The sequence below is a fragment of the Acipenser ruthenus genome, chromosome 21, assembly GCF_902713425.1.
Source record: "Acipenser ruthenus chromosome 21, fAciRut3.2 maternal haplotype, whole genome shotgun sequence".
Taxonomy (NCBI): domain Eukaryota; kingdom Metazoa; phylum Chordata; class Actinopteri; order Acipenseriformes; family Acipenseridae; genus Acipenser; species Acipenser ruthenus.
Genome location: NC_081209.1, coordinates 20,105,226 through 20,122,073, shown reverse-complemented (window position 1 = coordinate 20,122,073; position 16,848 = coordinate 20,105,226). Strand labels below are relative to the sequence as shown.

The window sequence follows — 16,848 nt, the reverse complement described above, 5'->3', positions numbered from 1 at the left end:
CCTCACTCCTGGAGGCTGCATGCAAAACTATCATTTTTTTTACCAAACTGTGTCTCTTTTGTAGTGAGGATTGTGAGGTCTAACTTGACAAGCTACTTTCGCCTGAGAGTTGTATCAGTTGCCGGTTTACCTTGCAATCAAGTCATGGTTGTCTGATGTCTTCCAAGTAAAAAAAAAAATTAAAAAAAAATTAATGACCGGCACTGTGCTGCATGATTGTAACTACAGTACAAGCCACCAAAACACAATAAAAAAAAACAACAAAAGTAAAAGTTCAATCATAACCAAAGCCCTCAAATACACATGGCTCAAAATATTCAAATAGATTCATTGCTGCGTCTCTAAAATCAAGACCAGCCAATATAAAGTAATTCAAAAAATCACCATCTCTGTTTGTCTATTTATAAATACTAGCTCTCGATTTAAAGACCGGTTTACATTTAGTGTAAAAGTAACACTGAAGTACATGAACGATGTTTCTTTTTTTTTTTTAGGGTTTAGTTTACTTCCTCGACGGAGTTGTGTGCTAGAACAGCCAATGCCTCCTGTGACATTTCCAAAATCAGCTTCTTTTACTAAATTGGATTTCATACCATTCACTTCCAGCCTTAGGGCTTCTTATGCTAATAACTACAGTACTTCTAATGCTTCTTCTAAAATCCCACATTGTGCAGAGTACTGCTTCCACAGATAATTATGAATGTTAGACATCACTCCCCCGAGGGTAACTATGTTCCTTCTTGGATTTCGAGCATCATAATTCCCATTTGAAACACCTTTTAAGGATAAATTATAAAAGCCCTTCTATTCAAAGAGAGAAAAATACTCCTAATAAATCACAAGGGTCTGACTGGCTGGAGATTAACAAGGGGATATACATCCTTTCATCTCAACTTGGGACTGTACCACGCAAGGCAATTCCTGTTCTAGAGGCCCCGGGGAGGGGCCCAACAATAATGAATTCATTTCTGTTACAAAGCCCTGGAAACAGGATAAAGCCAGGGTTATCTCTCTAGGTAAGCCATCAACCAGACGGAGAAGGAGGTTGAAAGCTGAGAAAATTTGTATTTTTGCAAACTCCAGACACGTTTGACAGACTGATTTGATGGTAAAGATGGGAACATGTTATTAGACATTTGGTATTTTTTAGTTGTGCTTAAACCTGTGGTTATATTTTAACCCATAATAATGTTCACATTAGCATGCATCTCAGATTGTTTAAAAAAAAAAAAAACTGGGATGGCACTAACAAAAAAAAAAATATTTGTTATACAGGGGTACATTTGGCAAGATTCATCTCTTGCAGGTCACATGCATGTTGTGAAATGTCAAGAATTTGTCCTAGATGCCTTACTCTTAACCACACAGTGGTCCCTTTTTCTTAGTCAGCTGAAGCCAAGAAAAAAAAGTACAGATTGCAGTGATTTGTAAAATCGCAGTGTAACGCAGGCTAAGATTAAAAAGCATCCGTCTTTTACTGGGTAGATGCGAGTAGCAATGTAATACCAAATCATCCAAGGGGCGCTCCTTGGCCTCTTAGCACCTTATTGGGCACTACTATATAAAACAAGGTGTCTGAACACGTCCATCGGCAATGATAAATACTACATTACAGATTGTACACTCAACGAAGCGTAGGCCCCCACAACCTACTGTACAGTACAAATGGTCTCACCAAACAGGACAAATCATTTGACTGAAACCGAAGCTAGAAGCAAGTTTGTTTGGTGCTGCTGAAAGTTCAACCCATCATACAGCTCTGGTGTGGATGCCATTTTGGTTGAGATATGAAATCAAAGTTTGATCTGCTTCAGTGTCAAGTGTCGCTTTGTATTCTCTTTAGCGACACAGGTGCCAGTGTGCAGCAAAGATACAGTAAGATACTTCAGCGTTTTGATAAAGAAAAGAGACTAAACCTGGTCTATTGGTTTTATAGTTTTACCTCAAAGTTTATAATGTCGTTTAGGTTAAGGAAGCCCCCCCGGACCCAAAAAGATCTTTGAATAATATGTGTGTACAGTTACAAAAGGATAGGGTGCATGAACTTTGGTATTCAATGTTGTTTAATGTTCGAATGTGGACTATTTATTAATCACCTTGTTCTTGCAAAAAAGCAGCGGCTGAACTAACCTCACCTTTATCCCATCAATCAAAATGCCAAAATTCAACCTAATTCACTTGATGTTCTCGATTGCCAGTGCCATTGCCAGTGACATTACAGAGGAGTTTCCATCAAATGGGAATTGAAAATGAAACGCATGTGAATAGATTGAAACAGAAAAGTTAAAAGAAGACTCAACTTTCCTTATTGGAGCAATGCAGAGTGTGAGACAAATACCAGGCCTGGCTTAAATCACTGGCAACAGAAAGAAATCAAATAGGAAAATATGCTTTAAACAAATGACAAGTTCACTGAGGGACAAACTCACAAAGTGCTCCAGATGAAACACACAGTAAGGAAGTGGCGAGCTTAATGAAGTCAAGGTTTTGTACAGTAACCCTTTACCATTTATTGTGTGTGTTACATTTTTCATATACAAGGTACCGAGTGACCAGACTTCCATCAAAATGGTACATTTTTGTTGTGTAAACTTGGGTGAATCAAAGCACAGCTGTAACAAATGTGAAACTGATATATTTAAACACTGCGGCCTCCATCAGCCTAACCTCCCCCAAAATAAATAAATACAAATGTACTGGGCCTCCGTTAATTGGTAATGAATTGTTTACAAAAGCCTTTGCTCTTGGAAATGCACTGCTGTCTGGAGCACCACATCCTCAATCCACTTGCAAACAAAACCCGTAGCATTGCATCGACAAACAAAAGACTGGACTGAGAACAAGGCCGACAAGAACTCGCTGTGAAAGACCATACGAGCACACAAGGCCACTGCTTTCAACTCTACTGGGACAACAATCAGCGGGTGCATCACACTTACAGTTAAAAAAGAAGAATAACAATCCTGAGCAAATACTCTGGACAAGCACTGTTTCTACACGACACCTAACCCCATTAAACCGAACCATTCCCATAACACTAACCTCATTATATTTTTTGGAGTGGCTGTCTATGCAGAGGCTAACCCACTAGTGAGTTTAGGTAGTTTCCCAGCTGGCTACCTGACTCCCCCCACTAGCATCACACCACACCTTACTGTGGGAAAAGAGACGGTTTATATTTGGAAAAAGCTATAAAATTGAGAATGAATTGCGTAACTTTACAATCTAGTAGCTGATACTGAAACTATGTCACGCCACCCCGAATGATTCAGAATCAACAACGTGGTAATCCATTCCATACACTCAGCACTGTGGTGCCACCTACCCTCAGACCTAAGCCTTTCCCCACCTTATTTGCATCCATGTCCTCTGGTTATGGTTCCTGTGCTTAGTTTAAAGTATTTATTCATTGTATCAACATGTTAAGTTTCACTTCCTGACAGGTTCTCTCAAAAAATTGGATAAGCAGTGGTCTAGATATATCTGTCAAGAACGTTCATCATAATTTAATAAACGGTTCTCTAGATGCAACACGTGTATGTACGTCTGAAAGAACAGGCTAACAGTGGTGTATCAGTTTATTTGTGTGCGTTTCTCAAAACCATTGTTTTGGTCAAAGGTTACACCCTTAAATAAGGAACTATTAAATTCCTTGTTACAGTTATTTCTTTATTTCACCATCCGATTGACACATAAAATAAAAATAATTTAAAAAGATGCATCAGTGAAATAGTAAAGGCTTTTAGACAGGACTTTCAAAGTTTACTGTCAACAATGGCCTTAACAGTGAATTACCGAATGGTAACATGGAGGGAGCACTGCATTTATAACAAACTTCTGGGAGCTGATGAAGGGAGCGGATGAAGCTTTTTACACAATCACCGCTGTTGCTGGAATCCCACACCTTATGCTTTACATACACTCTGTCAGAGCTGCTTCTAAAAACCACATCAAAAACACTGGATGCACAGACGCCAAACAACTGCAAAGCAGGAACCTGTGCAACCACCTATAGAGCTTCAAAATGTGTATAAAAAACACATCACTAATTACGTTTCCCCTCGAAGGCTCCCTGAATCTCTCCCAGTACAATCAATAAAGACTAAGATGATTCTTGGTAGAACTACTTAAAAGAACGAGATTCACTACTCAGTGGAGACCAGATTGATCAGGACCCTACTGTAATTAGATTGCTGGTACCTAAATTTTACTAACCAGCACATCTCACAGCACACTAGCACATCTAATCAAGAATGTCATCAGGGCTCCCGAGTGGCGGATCCAGTGAAGGCGCTCCGCGCGGAGTGCAGGATGTGCCCTATAGCCTGGAGATCGCAGGTTCGAATCCAGGCTATGTCACAGCCGACCGTGACCGGGAGTTCCTGGGGGGCGGCGCACAATTGGCTGAGCGCTGCCCGGGTAGGGAGGGCTTAGGTCGGCAGGGGAATCCACGGCTCACTGCGCATCAGTGACCCCTGTGGCCGATAGGGCACCTGTGGTTCTGCAGTGGAGCCGCCAGATCTGTCTTGTCCTCCGGCACTATAGGTCTGGTTGCATTGCTGTGGATCTGCAGAGCGAAAAATGACGGCTTGGCAGGAGCACGTTTCGGATGACGCGTGTTCCAGCCTCCGTTTCCCGAGTCGGCGGGGGGGGTTGCGAACGGTGAGCCGAGGATACAGGTAATAATTGGGCATGCTAAATTGGGGAGACCCAGCCTTCACATACCCCCATATTAATATACATTCAAGAGGGTCCATAGCAAGTTTCAACAGGGCTGGGAAAGTGGTTCTTAAATGCAAAACTCACACAGAAATACAGTCGAACAGACAACTTCCATCCCCCTGACAAATGAGGATACATTCAATAACAAGGTCCTTCACATGTTCCATCACAGCTTGACAAGTGGATCACTGCAGAAGCCTAAAGGACAGACATGCCTGTCCCCACTATATGAAAGTGCATTGGCTACACATATATTCTTCAAAAAGCAAAATACAATTTCACCACAATTGGAGAAGTACCGGTAATATGTATGAAGAAATGTGCAACATGGATTTTATGTTATTAATAATTTTAAATCCCCACACTAATGGGTGCAGGGGATAAGGGACTTTCCACAAACCTAACCATGTCAATTATGCTACCATTTAGTTGTCAACAAGAGCTGTTTCATTTGCTTATCTTCGTGTGGAACATAGCCTTCCTTCCAGGACAAACCACACAGGAAACCTGCAGAGGAATTATTCGGCAGGGTGTCCATTCTGCATGACATGGCCAACTTTTCCACGCCACATGGCTGGGGCTGTTGACAAAACAACTTGAAGAGATATGACACCAAAAATCAGGTCGAGTCAGGATATTGCAATCTGCAATGGGTTATGCTAGAGTCAGCAGACAGTAAACATAAAAGAATCAAAAAAGAAAAAACAAATCAAGTCTGTTATAACCCTGTGAGATCTTGCTCATCCTGCCATGCAGGAATGCTGCCAGCAGATTAGCCCTGCCCCCATTTGACATTTTAGCATCAAGGTTCTCTGCTGCTGAATCCACTATGCTGTGTTCCAATGGTACAGAGTGCTCTAATAAGGCCGTGGATAAACGGCGAGGGCTCTGTGCTTGTGCTGCGGCAGATTAAACAGTGAGACACAGAAACCCCACGGACTGCTCCCCACCCCCAGTACATTTTCCATCAATATCTCAGTCTCCCTGGAATGCTAAACATAAACAGCTTAATGATATATTATTAGCATCCCCAATCTGACCTCCTTCCCCCCCCCACCTCCATCACAACTTGAGGGCCACAGCAGTAATTAAAAACACATTATCAATCCCTTGTGTTCCCTCACTTTCTCCCCCCCCCCCCCCAAGCCCCTTTCTTTTTTTTTTTCCTGCTACTCACGCATTGGGAAGCGAAAGAGGCACGTTGGAAGTCACTCGCTGACAATGGAAGACAGCTGCTTTCCCTGCACGAGCCTTTCATGAGCTGAATTAGCAGTGCGAGCGAGACTCCCCCTCCCCTCCCCCCATGCTCCACTACACACTGATCTACACTGATCCACACACACACACACAAGACTCAGAGACAGAGAAGGAGGGAGGAAAGCATGAAAGGCCTTTGTTCCCTGAGCTGTAATGGCTTTTACAGGCCTAGGTCGATAGGAGGCCTACTTCTCATTTGCAATGGGAAAACAAACCACAATATGAATAAAACTCAGTCATATTTTTAACACCAATACCGGTCTGTCTTTAAAATTTGTTTTTATACCAGTATTTTTACAAAAGTATCTTTCTTTAAAATCATACTGTTTGGCAAAACCCATGTTATTTTTTAATTTTCTCTTTTACAAAAAAAAGTGGCGTCTAGTAATCATTTACTGCCTTACATCACACGCAAAAACTTTTGACAGAAGGTCAAAGCTGCTGCCAGACTCAGAACAGCATTGCACTCATAGAATTCCAAGAGCACTTTATGACTGGGAAGGAAAGGATTCCAACATCAAAATATGTCCATACAAAGCACTCCCAGAGCTCTAGACTTGGATTTCCTGGACAACCGCTCTGTAAAACAGGAGACTGCGTCACTGACACCCTGGGCAGAACAGCGACCGCAGCAACTGGATGTCTGTCAACAAACACTCTACCTACAGCACTTCAGTCTTTCCAGCTTGCTTTCCAGGACAGGGATGTGACCAGCATGGCAGCCTAGACTGCTGAAATGTTCCTCAAGTCTTCCTTGGGAAGGATTCCCCTCCCCCGCCCTGGTTTACACGCACCGTCTGCAGATCTGGTCACCTCAAAGCATTTTCTGCACTGCAGAGACAGAGGCTAATGGCAGACATGTGGAAAACAATTAGTGTCAAGTGTTTTTAGTGGAGAAGAAACAGCTCCCAGGCGGCGCATGCTTGAAGCAACAGCAGTAGAAGGAGTTCAGCAGGAATCGCAGTAGCAGCCCAGCGGGGGTGGGGTGGGCAGCAAATGCTTCCCCACACTGAGAAGGCCTCGCAGTCAGTGTTTCTTTCCAGACAGTTTTAAGGGATGTTACCTGCCTTACCCTGGCTTTAAGAACAGCATTCTAGCAATTACTGTGGGCAAATAAGGGGTTTTCTTCTGAATTTCAAAATATTGTTTCAGTTTGTTTAGAAGAAGAATAATAAACCTTCCAACTTCAATCTACGAACATGTGTCTTTACTGCATTGATGAAATGCAGGCAGCCAGATTTCCTTGACCTCTGAACCCAGGTTGCGAGGATACAGTGCCTGGACATTGTTTCACTTGTAAAGATCATAGGATTAATGTTAAGAAGAGGTTTGGTTAACCACAGGTTACTGTGAAAGGCCTAAAAGTAATACTGACTACCTAATTGTCTTGTGTTTCATTACGTCATGCACTGAAATGTTTTGTATCAACAAGAAATTACATTTAATCATCATTAAAGCAACAAGTCTCCAATTACACAGCAGTTTAAGTCACTTTAATTTATTGCAAGTGGATGTGCAAGTGTCATTTAAATTCAGATTAAGCTCATACAAAGTTGAAATGCTCAAATTGCTATGCAGTGGATGACAGTTTTTTGGCCCACTGATCTGAAGCTTTCCCCACAGACTGGGGCTTTTTAAGCTGTGTTTTGATTTCCTCTTGTTCTGCTGTGCTGCAGGTACCCAGCATCTTGTCTCTTTGAGCTCTCATGATACACACAACATAATGTTGCAGTTCAGCAGAAACCAAAAAGGCTGCATAGTCAAGCAAATTATTTTTTTCTGCCCTTAAACCTCTGTGCATTTTTGAACCGTGAACAAACCAACACGTTTAGTAATTCAGTGTCAAGCTCCAAGTGAACTTATTAAACGTTTTCATTGCAACTATGCTGTGATGTAACACTTGTCAATGAACTATACCAAGATTGAGGTATAGTTAACCAGGGGTGTAAGGTTCAGGTACTCATATAATCTTAACAAGACACCCCTTTAATGGTTTAAACCGTGGCAGATCTTAATACTGATACCTTATTTCTACTGAAAAAATAGAGACAAAATATTATCTTGGTTCTCAGCTGTAAATTGTTATTTAAATCCACAGAACAAAAACAGGCCTTATCCATTGTACACGATGTTCCAGAAGTATGAAACCACGATACAGCAAAACATTTCCACTGCATCAGATAAGGGGAACTCACTTACTGGGACCGAGTGAAGTTGTTGATTATCTCCTGAAATCTGCCTGCACTTAATCTGTGTTTACATACTTCTGAAACACATTGTATATTCTCCTCCTTTATATACTGTCTTTGCAAAGAATCTACTTCCTCTCATGCCAAGGTGCCTGGGGCTCAGTGGTCAGACCAATAGCCATATCCCAGCACTCAAAGTCAGTTAGGAATTCAGACTATTGTACAAATAGCGTGCACAGAATCAATCTACCAACCATATGGTGTGCGTTTCCTTATTTGAACTTGTTAAAACAAGGTCTCAAACTTGCCCTGTAATCTTTAAAAATAATTTGACAGATGCTGAATAAGAGCAAGGGTATGCTACTGGTCACCTGGGATAATCAACCCCTGAGGTGTTTCACTGCTTTACCTCACATTGTGCGAGAGTAATGCACTAGCTTGTCAAAATACTGACAAATGAGCAAACTGACCACCCTTCATGCATCTCGCATGGTTTCCAAGCGGACACAGTCTCACACATCAGCACAACACCAAGGTGGGCGTGTGCGACACAACAAGCACTGGCCTTTAACTGCAATTCCTGTTTATGTTGTAGGTGACACCCTGCTTGCGGTCTTGTCACGGAGTGAGAAATTCACACCCCTGCTGGCAGCCTTTTATGAATATTTTCTAAAGAACAAAATCAGCTTTACAATTCAGTACAAAATGAGTTCAGGTTACTGCAGTTGGTGAGGAGGTGTAACCCTTCCAGTATCCCCGTCTCTCATATTAAAACATTTCAGATCCTTTCCAAGCTACAATGTAATTTAAACGGCAAAGAAACCATCTTTCAATGTTAGTGATATACAGTACCACCACCTATATGCTTTTTCTGCAAAATTCTCTTCACAACTGAAACAGTACCTCTCATAACGCATAGATGCTATGGTAAAAATAGAATGAACAGTGTTGGCTCAATACAAGCTCTCCATCTTGAAGTCTTATTGTAAGATTTTCTTTTGCCACGGACTACCACAAAGGCCTTCCGTAATCGAGGGAATACAGCAAGCAGGACAGTAAAACAATGAAACTAGACCGCTTTGGTTCTAGCCTCCTGAGGCAAGGCAGAATCTGTACTGCGAACCTGTTTTTCTGTTACAGAAACAGTCGTTCAGCTCTAAGTGTGCCACGGTGATCATTAAATGGTGGTTTCAATTCCCCCCTGGTAGAGTTATCATTCCAATGGTGCTCAATGGGTAGAGAACACAGTGGAGCTTCACAACATGGTGCTCCCCAGCCATCTTAAATGGTAAAAAAAAAAGAAAAGAAAAAAAACTTTGTAGAGAAGGCCCTTCCTAGTGAGGCTGGTATTTCAGTGTCACGCTAACAATGCACTTATGAAAAAGTTCTAAAAATCACTTCTTACATCCTGTTTAAGGAATGCACAGTAATACAATAGTACCAGTCGGAGTTATTGGTTGTCAAGGCAGGCTTAACATTCCTTAATCCACAGCAATTCAGTTTAGTCAAGGACATTCTTTCTTCCACTCTTGAAAAGATCTTTGATCAATCTCGGGCACCCCCTGTGATATAAACACTCATTAGAACAAGCACCTTGTTGGCGGCTGACGAATGCCTGGGTAATAAAGGTTTTTAATGGAGGTGGAGGGAGTAAGTGTACCTCAATTGAATTATTCATGCAGCAGCCGAGCACTCAAACTCTTGGTTAAAAAAAAAAAAAAAGGACTCTGGAGGGTGAAGTCTCCATGGTGACTCTGAAATGTCACGAATGTGCATTAGCTGCAGGTACAGTTATTCACAGGGGTGAAACAGCTGACAAGAACACCAGCTAAACCTAAAAACAAAGCCCTCTTCACTTTGCATTTGTATTTATACAACAGGAATTGTGTGCCACGGTTTTGTATACATTTCTTTAAAATGTTTACGTGTTGGCACATTCTAATTTCTATAGCCTTTTATAGAACTCCTGAAACTCTGACGTTACGACAGACCAGGGAAGTAGAACAATGAATTAAGAAGAATGGACAGGCTTGTCTGTATTACTAACACAGTGCTGACTCTGAACTAACCAAGCCTGGATACAAAAAAGTAGGACTGCGTTACCCCACTGAATAGCACCCAAGAAACAGCTGCCCATGAGGGAATTCACCCTTGAGTGTAGCACCCTCCTTTCCTGGGAGCTGCGACCCCGTGCTCCAGCCTCTGATGTGACGTGTACCTTGCTGCAGTAGAGCAGAAAGGAGAAACAGCGGATCTGCAAAGAGACTGCTTGCACGCATGAATCCACAGTTTACCAAACGGGACTGGGGCCAGTGCAAATACAAAGTGCTATCTGCAAGATGAGGCAATAAAGCCTCATGCTCCCTCCTGCAACGAGGACACACTACAATGCTTAGAGAGAAATTCTCACAAGGAAAAGTTGAGAAATTATTCCCAGCGTAACCCATGACGTGAGAATAAAACTACAAAAAACTACAAAAAAAAAACTACAAAAATTAGGATTGCGTTTAAAAATATACTGCTGTGAAACAGCCAAGGTGAAGTAATGCATTGCTTGATAATACTGCAGTGTTCTGTAATATTTCTTGTTTTTTTTGTTTTTATAAATTTAGTCGTTGCCAATTAGTTTTTATTATTTTCTCCCCTATTTGAAATGCCCAATTATTTTTAGGCTCAGCTCACCGCTACCACCCCTGCGCTGACTCGGGAGGGGCGAAGATGAACACACGCTGTCCTCCGAAGCGTGTGCCGTCAGCTGCCCGCTTCTTTACACTCTGCAGACTCACCGTGCAGCCGCCTCAGAGCTACAGAGTCAGAGGACAACGCAGCTCTGGGCAGCTTACAGGCAAGCCCGCAGGCGCCCGGCCAGACTACAGGGGTCGCTGGTGCGTGGTGAGCCGAGGACACCCTGGTCGACCTAACCCTCCCTCCCCCAGGACGCTTGGCCAATTGAGCGCCGCCCCCTGGGAGCTCCCGTCCACGGTCGGCTGTGGAATAGCCTGGACTCGAACCGCCGACGTTCAGGCTATAGAGCGCATCCTGCACTCTAGCGAGTGCTTTTACTGGATGCGCCACTCGGGAGCCCATGTTCTGTAATATTTCAATGAAATCTCTCCATGCTTGACATGATACTTGTCTAAAACATCCACCAACAGTGTTCTGCAATAGACAGGGGCTGAGCTGTAGAAACTGATGCACAGCATGCCACAAGTATAAACAGATCAGTGCCCGGGGTGCTTGTGCAGGGCCAGTAATGTAAAGGTCAGCTGGATGAATGTGCCAAGGACGTCACTCAATCTGGCTTATACTCAGCTGACTACTTTGTGCCAGAGAGGGGGAGCTGACCTGACCACAATTATTCAGAGCTGACTATTTGCATTTTGAACCACAGAAGCCAATATAGAGAGAGCATGAGTCACAAGCAGATAAGACTTTATTACAAAGCTGTTTGAAGTTCAGAGTTTTCCCCAATGAAAAACATCCCAGATAAAGAGTTTATTTCAAATCTTCAGATAGGTATACGATTGTAACTAATGAGGATATCATAATTAAATGAATAAGGCTTTATTTTATTATTGTGACACCCAGCAGTATTTAGATCAATTGGTTTAATAAGACTAATGTTTTAACACAAATGTGTTTTCCAGCTGTTCATCGAAACATTTGTCTATTTACTTAACCTAGTTTTTCTACAGAAAAAAATGACCACAATTTTTTTGCACTTGCTTTGAGAACCATTTGGATACAGGACAGACATAATTTATTTGACAATTGACTTTTAGGACATAGTTGGAACAAAAACCTGCATCTAAAAAGATGGTCTGAAAATGGTAACAGTGCTAAGTGACCACAACAGCCATCTCTCAGTGCAAGCTCTAGTGTGCTTGAAATGACTTAGCCTGCATACTCAAATTCTTTATACTAGAAACAGCTGCATTTAAAAAGTGTACGTGTATATACAAAAAGAAGTAACTCACCCAAAACACCTTGAACCCAGACTTGCTTTGTGTTCCTTTAAAAGTGAACACTGTTACCAGAGTTTAAAGAACTGTGAACCGCACTGTGTTACTGCACACATTACAAGTGGATCTGCAGCTGTGAAAGCCTTATGCCACAGGGCAATTATAAATTATACATTGCAAATGCAAAAAACAAGAGCAAACGGACACAGAGCCACACATTCCATACATCCGACTGTCTGTGCTGTGAACTCACCTGCATCACTCTGAATAACAATGAGCTTGTTTTAACAATGACAGAGCAAATCTTTGTTTCCAACTTTCCATGAACACAGTTTCCTCGTTGCTTGGAATGTGCCTCAGTCACCAACAGCTATTGAAACGGTCACTTTACATCTTTGGAAATTCTTGCAATGTGTCTGACCTGAACCTTGAAAAATAAATCTGTGTGTCGGATGTATAGAGAGGCCAGCTGAAATTACCAGTTAAAAGAAAGAGGTAGTTTAGACTGGTCTTGGAAGATTTCTCTTCAGTTCAGATTCTCCTTCAATACACAATATCTTAGTAACCAATAAGGCCGTAAATGCACACACACAAGCTAAAACCTCCTGTACTTCCTGTTGATCCATTGTATTTGGCATTTGTCCTACATCCGTAAGATATGAAACGCAACCTTACCTTTTCTGTTTTAACTTTCTTCAGTGTCCGGGATTCACTGTTCAGCTCCTCAGGTTCAGTTTTAATTCCCAATGGAGCTGCAATCCCACTGGATTCAACCGCCATATTCCCAAGCTGTTCGACTGCTGCCAAGTCTGCGCTCGGAGGGGCCTCAAACTGGCCACCTCTGGCAGCTAAAGCCAGGCCTTGGACGCTGGCCTCCTTTTCACTGGAGCTTGCAGCTCCTTCAGTTTTATCCTTCTTGTTTTTCCCAGAACTGCTCTCCTTCTTGCCACTAGGGGCGCTGCGGGAGGCTTTGGCACTTTTATCCGTGCCTTTGCTGGTCGGGGGGTTGTTGGAACCTGTCGTGCCCGTGGATGTCGTGCTATCCCCAAGGGGGCGCACTTGGGAGTCCCTCTTGCCCCCCTCGCCCGAAGAGGCCTTGCCACTGTCTTTGGAGTTCTTACTCCTCTTTGATTTAGACTTGCTCTCCTTGCCCTGGGAGGTGGGCACAGGGCTAACAAACTTGATGTTATCGGGCAGGGCTGCCACAGCGCTGGTTGGAGCTGCCATGCCTCCTCCTTCCTTGGCTCCGGACATTTCCAGTTTTTGCTGGTCCTTCTCTAGATCGGCGTCGAGGTCGATGATCAAATTGCCGACGCCGATGTCCCACTCATCGCCGCTATCGTAAGTGTCCACCGCATTCGAGTCCACACCTTTCCCGCCTGCAGTGCCACTGCTTAGGGACATCTTAGTGCCAGCGGCCCAGGCTTGCCACAGTGAGGTCCCACGCCTTCTGAGAAAACTGGGGGGGTATAGCTGCCTTAGGGTCTCGGTATCCCCACCCTAGTTACCCACATTTTTCCCCTGAAAAGAAGAGAAAGGAGAAGCATTAGGCATTGACAACACTGTTGACATGAATGCTCAGCACTGTAGATCAGTGGGCTAGGGGAACTCCACTAACACTGGTCTCAAACATGCCCATGTCTAACATTACAGTTTCAGTGACAATACTAGCAAAAGCAATAGCACTCTGTTGAGAGTCAAAGTGTGTGGCGCTATTTCAAAGGGTGAATCCAAGAGCCTTAGCCAAGTCTTGCCTAAATGCCCTGTAAATACATCCATGAAAACAAGATGCTGCACCACAGTGGAACTATCCTGTTGTTATTACCCCCCACCTGAATGCTTGAATAGTTTGCACACGGGTAGCCTTCAGTGTTGTGGTTTTGCATTTGGCATCGGCAGTATGGAAGGTTGGGATTTTGCTACACACTGGGCTGATTCAGCCAAGATGCAATCTCGAGGGACTTCTTGAGGCAGGCTGGCTTTAGTCTTTGTTTTAATATAGACATCTGAAAGGTAATCTCTTTGTGTTCATCCGAAGAACAGAGAATCACAGGAGCACAGGAGTGCTTGATAAACTTACAGCATTGTAGAACAGTATTTGTATTTGTTCTAGGGTTGTTCATCTCTTAATTCTACAGTCTGTGAAACTCAGTAAAACAGCTGAAGGCATTATTAAAAGGGAAAATGCTAAATCACCCATGAGACTTGAAACTGAAAATACGTTTGAAAGAACTTAGAAACAGAAAACGCCTGTACAATAGTCTTCGTTATTAAGGCAATACTTATTTTATGGACACATAGTTAAAAGAAGGTAAATTGTTTGATGCAAGATTTCTGCCTCTGATAACTAGATGTTTTTTCTTCCGCACTGGAATGCAAACACCCCAGAAATGTACAGTCCCTGGCCACTTCTTCAGAGGTCAGTAAGTCAGGAATGGGAAGTCAGGATCACTTGTAAAATGTGTGCATCCTGTCTCAAGCATTTTATTTGGATATTTTACCAGGGATGGAAATAAGACTCCTATTGCATAGCAGTATCACCCATTCCAGGATATATTACAATCTTGATTAGCCACAGGTTATAGGTTATAGGTAACAAGCTCAGGTATGTCTTATTAAACTCAATAGTAAAACCAGGACAGGATCAAACTGCTATGCAATGGGAGTCATATACCCCTTCTCTACTGGCACATCCGACCCGTGAGGGCTTGGTACAGTACGGGTACGGGTGGTTCTCCACTGCTATTTGTTGAGCCGAGCAAGAACCAAACCGTGAAACTCCGGCCTCAAGACATCTGAATCCGGCTGCGAGATTCAGATCCGGCAAATTCCTCATCCGGAAAATGAAACAATTCTAAACTTATTTACAAAAATATAGTAAAACAAAACACAGCTGCACCAGACATACAACTACGGCTCTCGTTGCGCTCGCGCAGTTTATTTTTATTTTTTTTAAGCACCCAAACAAAAACGGCTCTGAAAACAGCTATCCTTAAAAACAGGATATCTTTGGCAAATCATATTTTTAAAACCTTCTTTTTTCCCCTTCAACAGAACTACTTGAACTTTATTAAGTCGATATAATCAGTAAAATGTGTGGATTATAAAAGAAAATTCTTAAAATATAGTGATACAAGACACAGCTGTACCGTTGGTCTATTCATTTTTGAACACCATTTGTTTGTTGCGCCTCTTTTGGCAAACTGAGTTAATTAATAACAATAATTAATAACAACTGTCTTTCGCTGCGTTTGGCGTCAGTAGCACGGCTCGGCTCTGCAGTGGAAAAACAACCCAGGCTCTTAACCGCACCGTGAGGGCTCGCTACGGCCCCTGCACGGATCGGTTGTACAGTGGAAAAGAGGCATGATTTCCACCCCTGTTTACCGACAAAGACAGAAAAGGGGGGATTCAAGGGACATACAAAAATTGTACCATGGAAATGATTTGGGTATAACACTGACTCGGGGAAAAATACATTTTCTTTCAGCATAACCAGTTTTCTAAAGGGACATGTACACTGCCACAGATCCCCATTACAAGGCTCCTTACAAAAAGAAAAGTATGCTATTGTGGCTTTCCAGCAAATAACTGCTTTTAAGTTCTGCAGTCAGTATTTCCATTATTGCAAATCCATTTATTTAATTAAGTCAGTACTGCAGTGGGGAGGGGTGCAGCATTTGTTATGCTTAATGTGGAAAGTAGGGCAAATCACATGGATCATGCATCTTAGATGTACAGCCCAGACACTCATGCAATTCCAATACATCTTGGAAAAGTGTTTCTCTATAGATGCTGTACCCACCAGCAGACATGAAGTAGAAAAAAGAAACACTATTTTGACTGTAATTTCAACACCATAAACCTACCATTAAACCACTCACTTACAGACCGGTCCAGTTCATTTCTTGTAGTTTTTGCTAGTTTTAAAAGCAGTGCTGGGATTCATATTAACATATTCAAACAGACACTGCTTGAAATGTATTTAGTGGCAAAATGTTTGTATTCGTTCATAAAACTATTTATAAATGACTATCAAAAGCAAAAAGCAACCTATGCATAAAATCATGTCTGAAATAAATTCTACAGTATGGAAGAGTTTCTCTCCTTTCTTTGAGTCTCTTTTAAAATAATATTGTTATAGGTTTTACCCAGCACTAGTTGAAATGTTTGAGTGTTCTTTCTTTGAAGATAATATGCCTTTAGTCAGGTAGCAAACGCCTTATCAGTGCAATTACCATTGTTATCAAATCACCCCTTTGCATCTGCAGCAACAGATGGTACAGTACAGAAGATGTGTATACGGTACTATAGAAAAACAAGCTTCATCTGTTTAGCCGCTTCATAAAACTTCCAATGTGAGGATATGGCCGACTGTCCAGAGCGTAAGCCAATGTGAATTGAAACCATCAGTGTCTGTACATGTCATCTAGTGTTACAGTCCTGTCAGCAAGTGACCAAAACACGAGGCACAAAGCTGGACTTGAATCCATGGAGGTATCAGACCCCTCGGAGCAGTATGACTGGTGCCTCTTCAGAGCAGGAACCTGTTCACTTGTATTACTGTCACGACCTCTCAAGCATCACATCTTCTGTGCTGTACATCAAGACAAATCATCCGCTGTTTCAACTGGAATCGTAACATCAAAATGGACACGCGCTGTCCACTGCTTATATGGAAGCTATTGCTGTACGCATCCACAAAACTACAATGTTCA

At 42.4% G+C, this 16,848-nt stretch overlaps 1 protein-coding gene across 2 annotated transcripts in view; it reads right to left on the bottom strand.

Annotated features, from left to right (window-relative positions):
- LOC117429817 (zinc finger protein 609-like) overlaps window positions 1–16,848 on the bottom strand; it is a 79,292-nt gene that overhangs the window by 37,120 nt on the left and 25,324 nt on the right. For both annotated transcript variants that reach the window (XM_058994961.1, XM_058994960.1), the window contains exon 2: window positions 12,806–13,651. In XM_058994961.1, coding sequence (XP_058850944.1) covers window positions 12,806–13,534 — 729 coding nt within the window. In that variant the 5' untranslated portion in view covers window positions 13,535–13,651. The remainder of the gene's footprint in view (window positions 1–12,805; window positions 13,652–16,848) is intronic.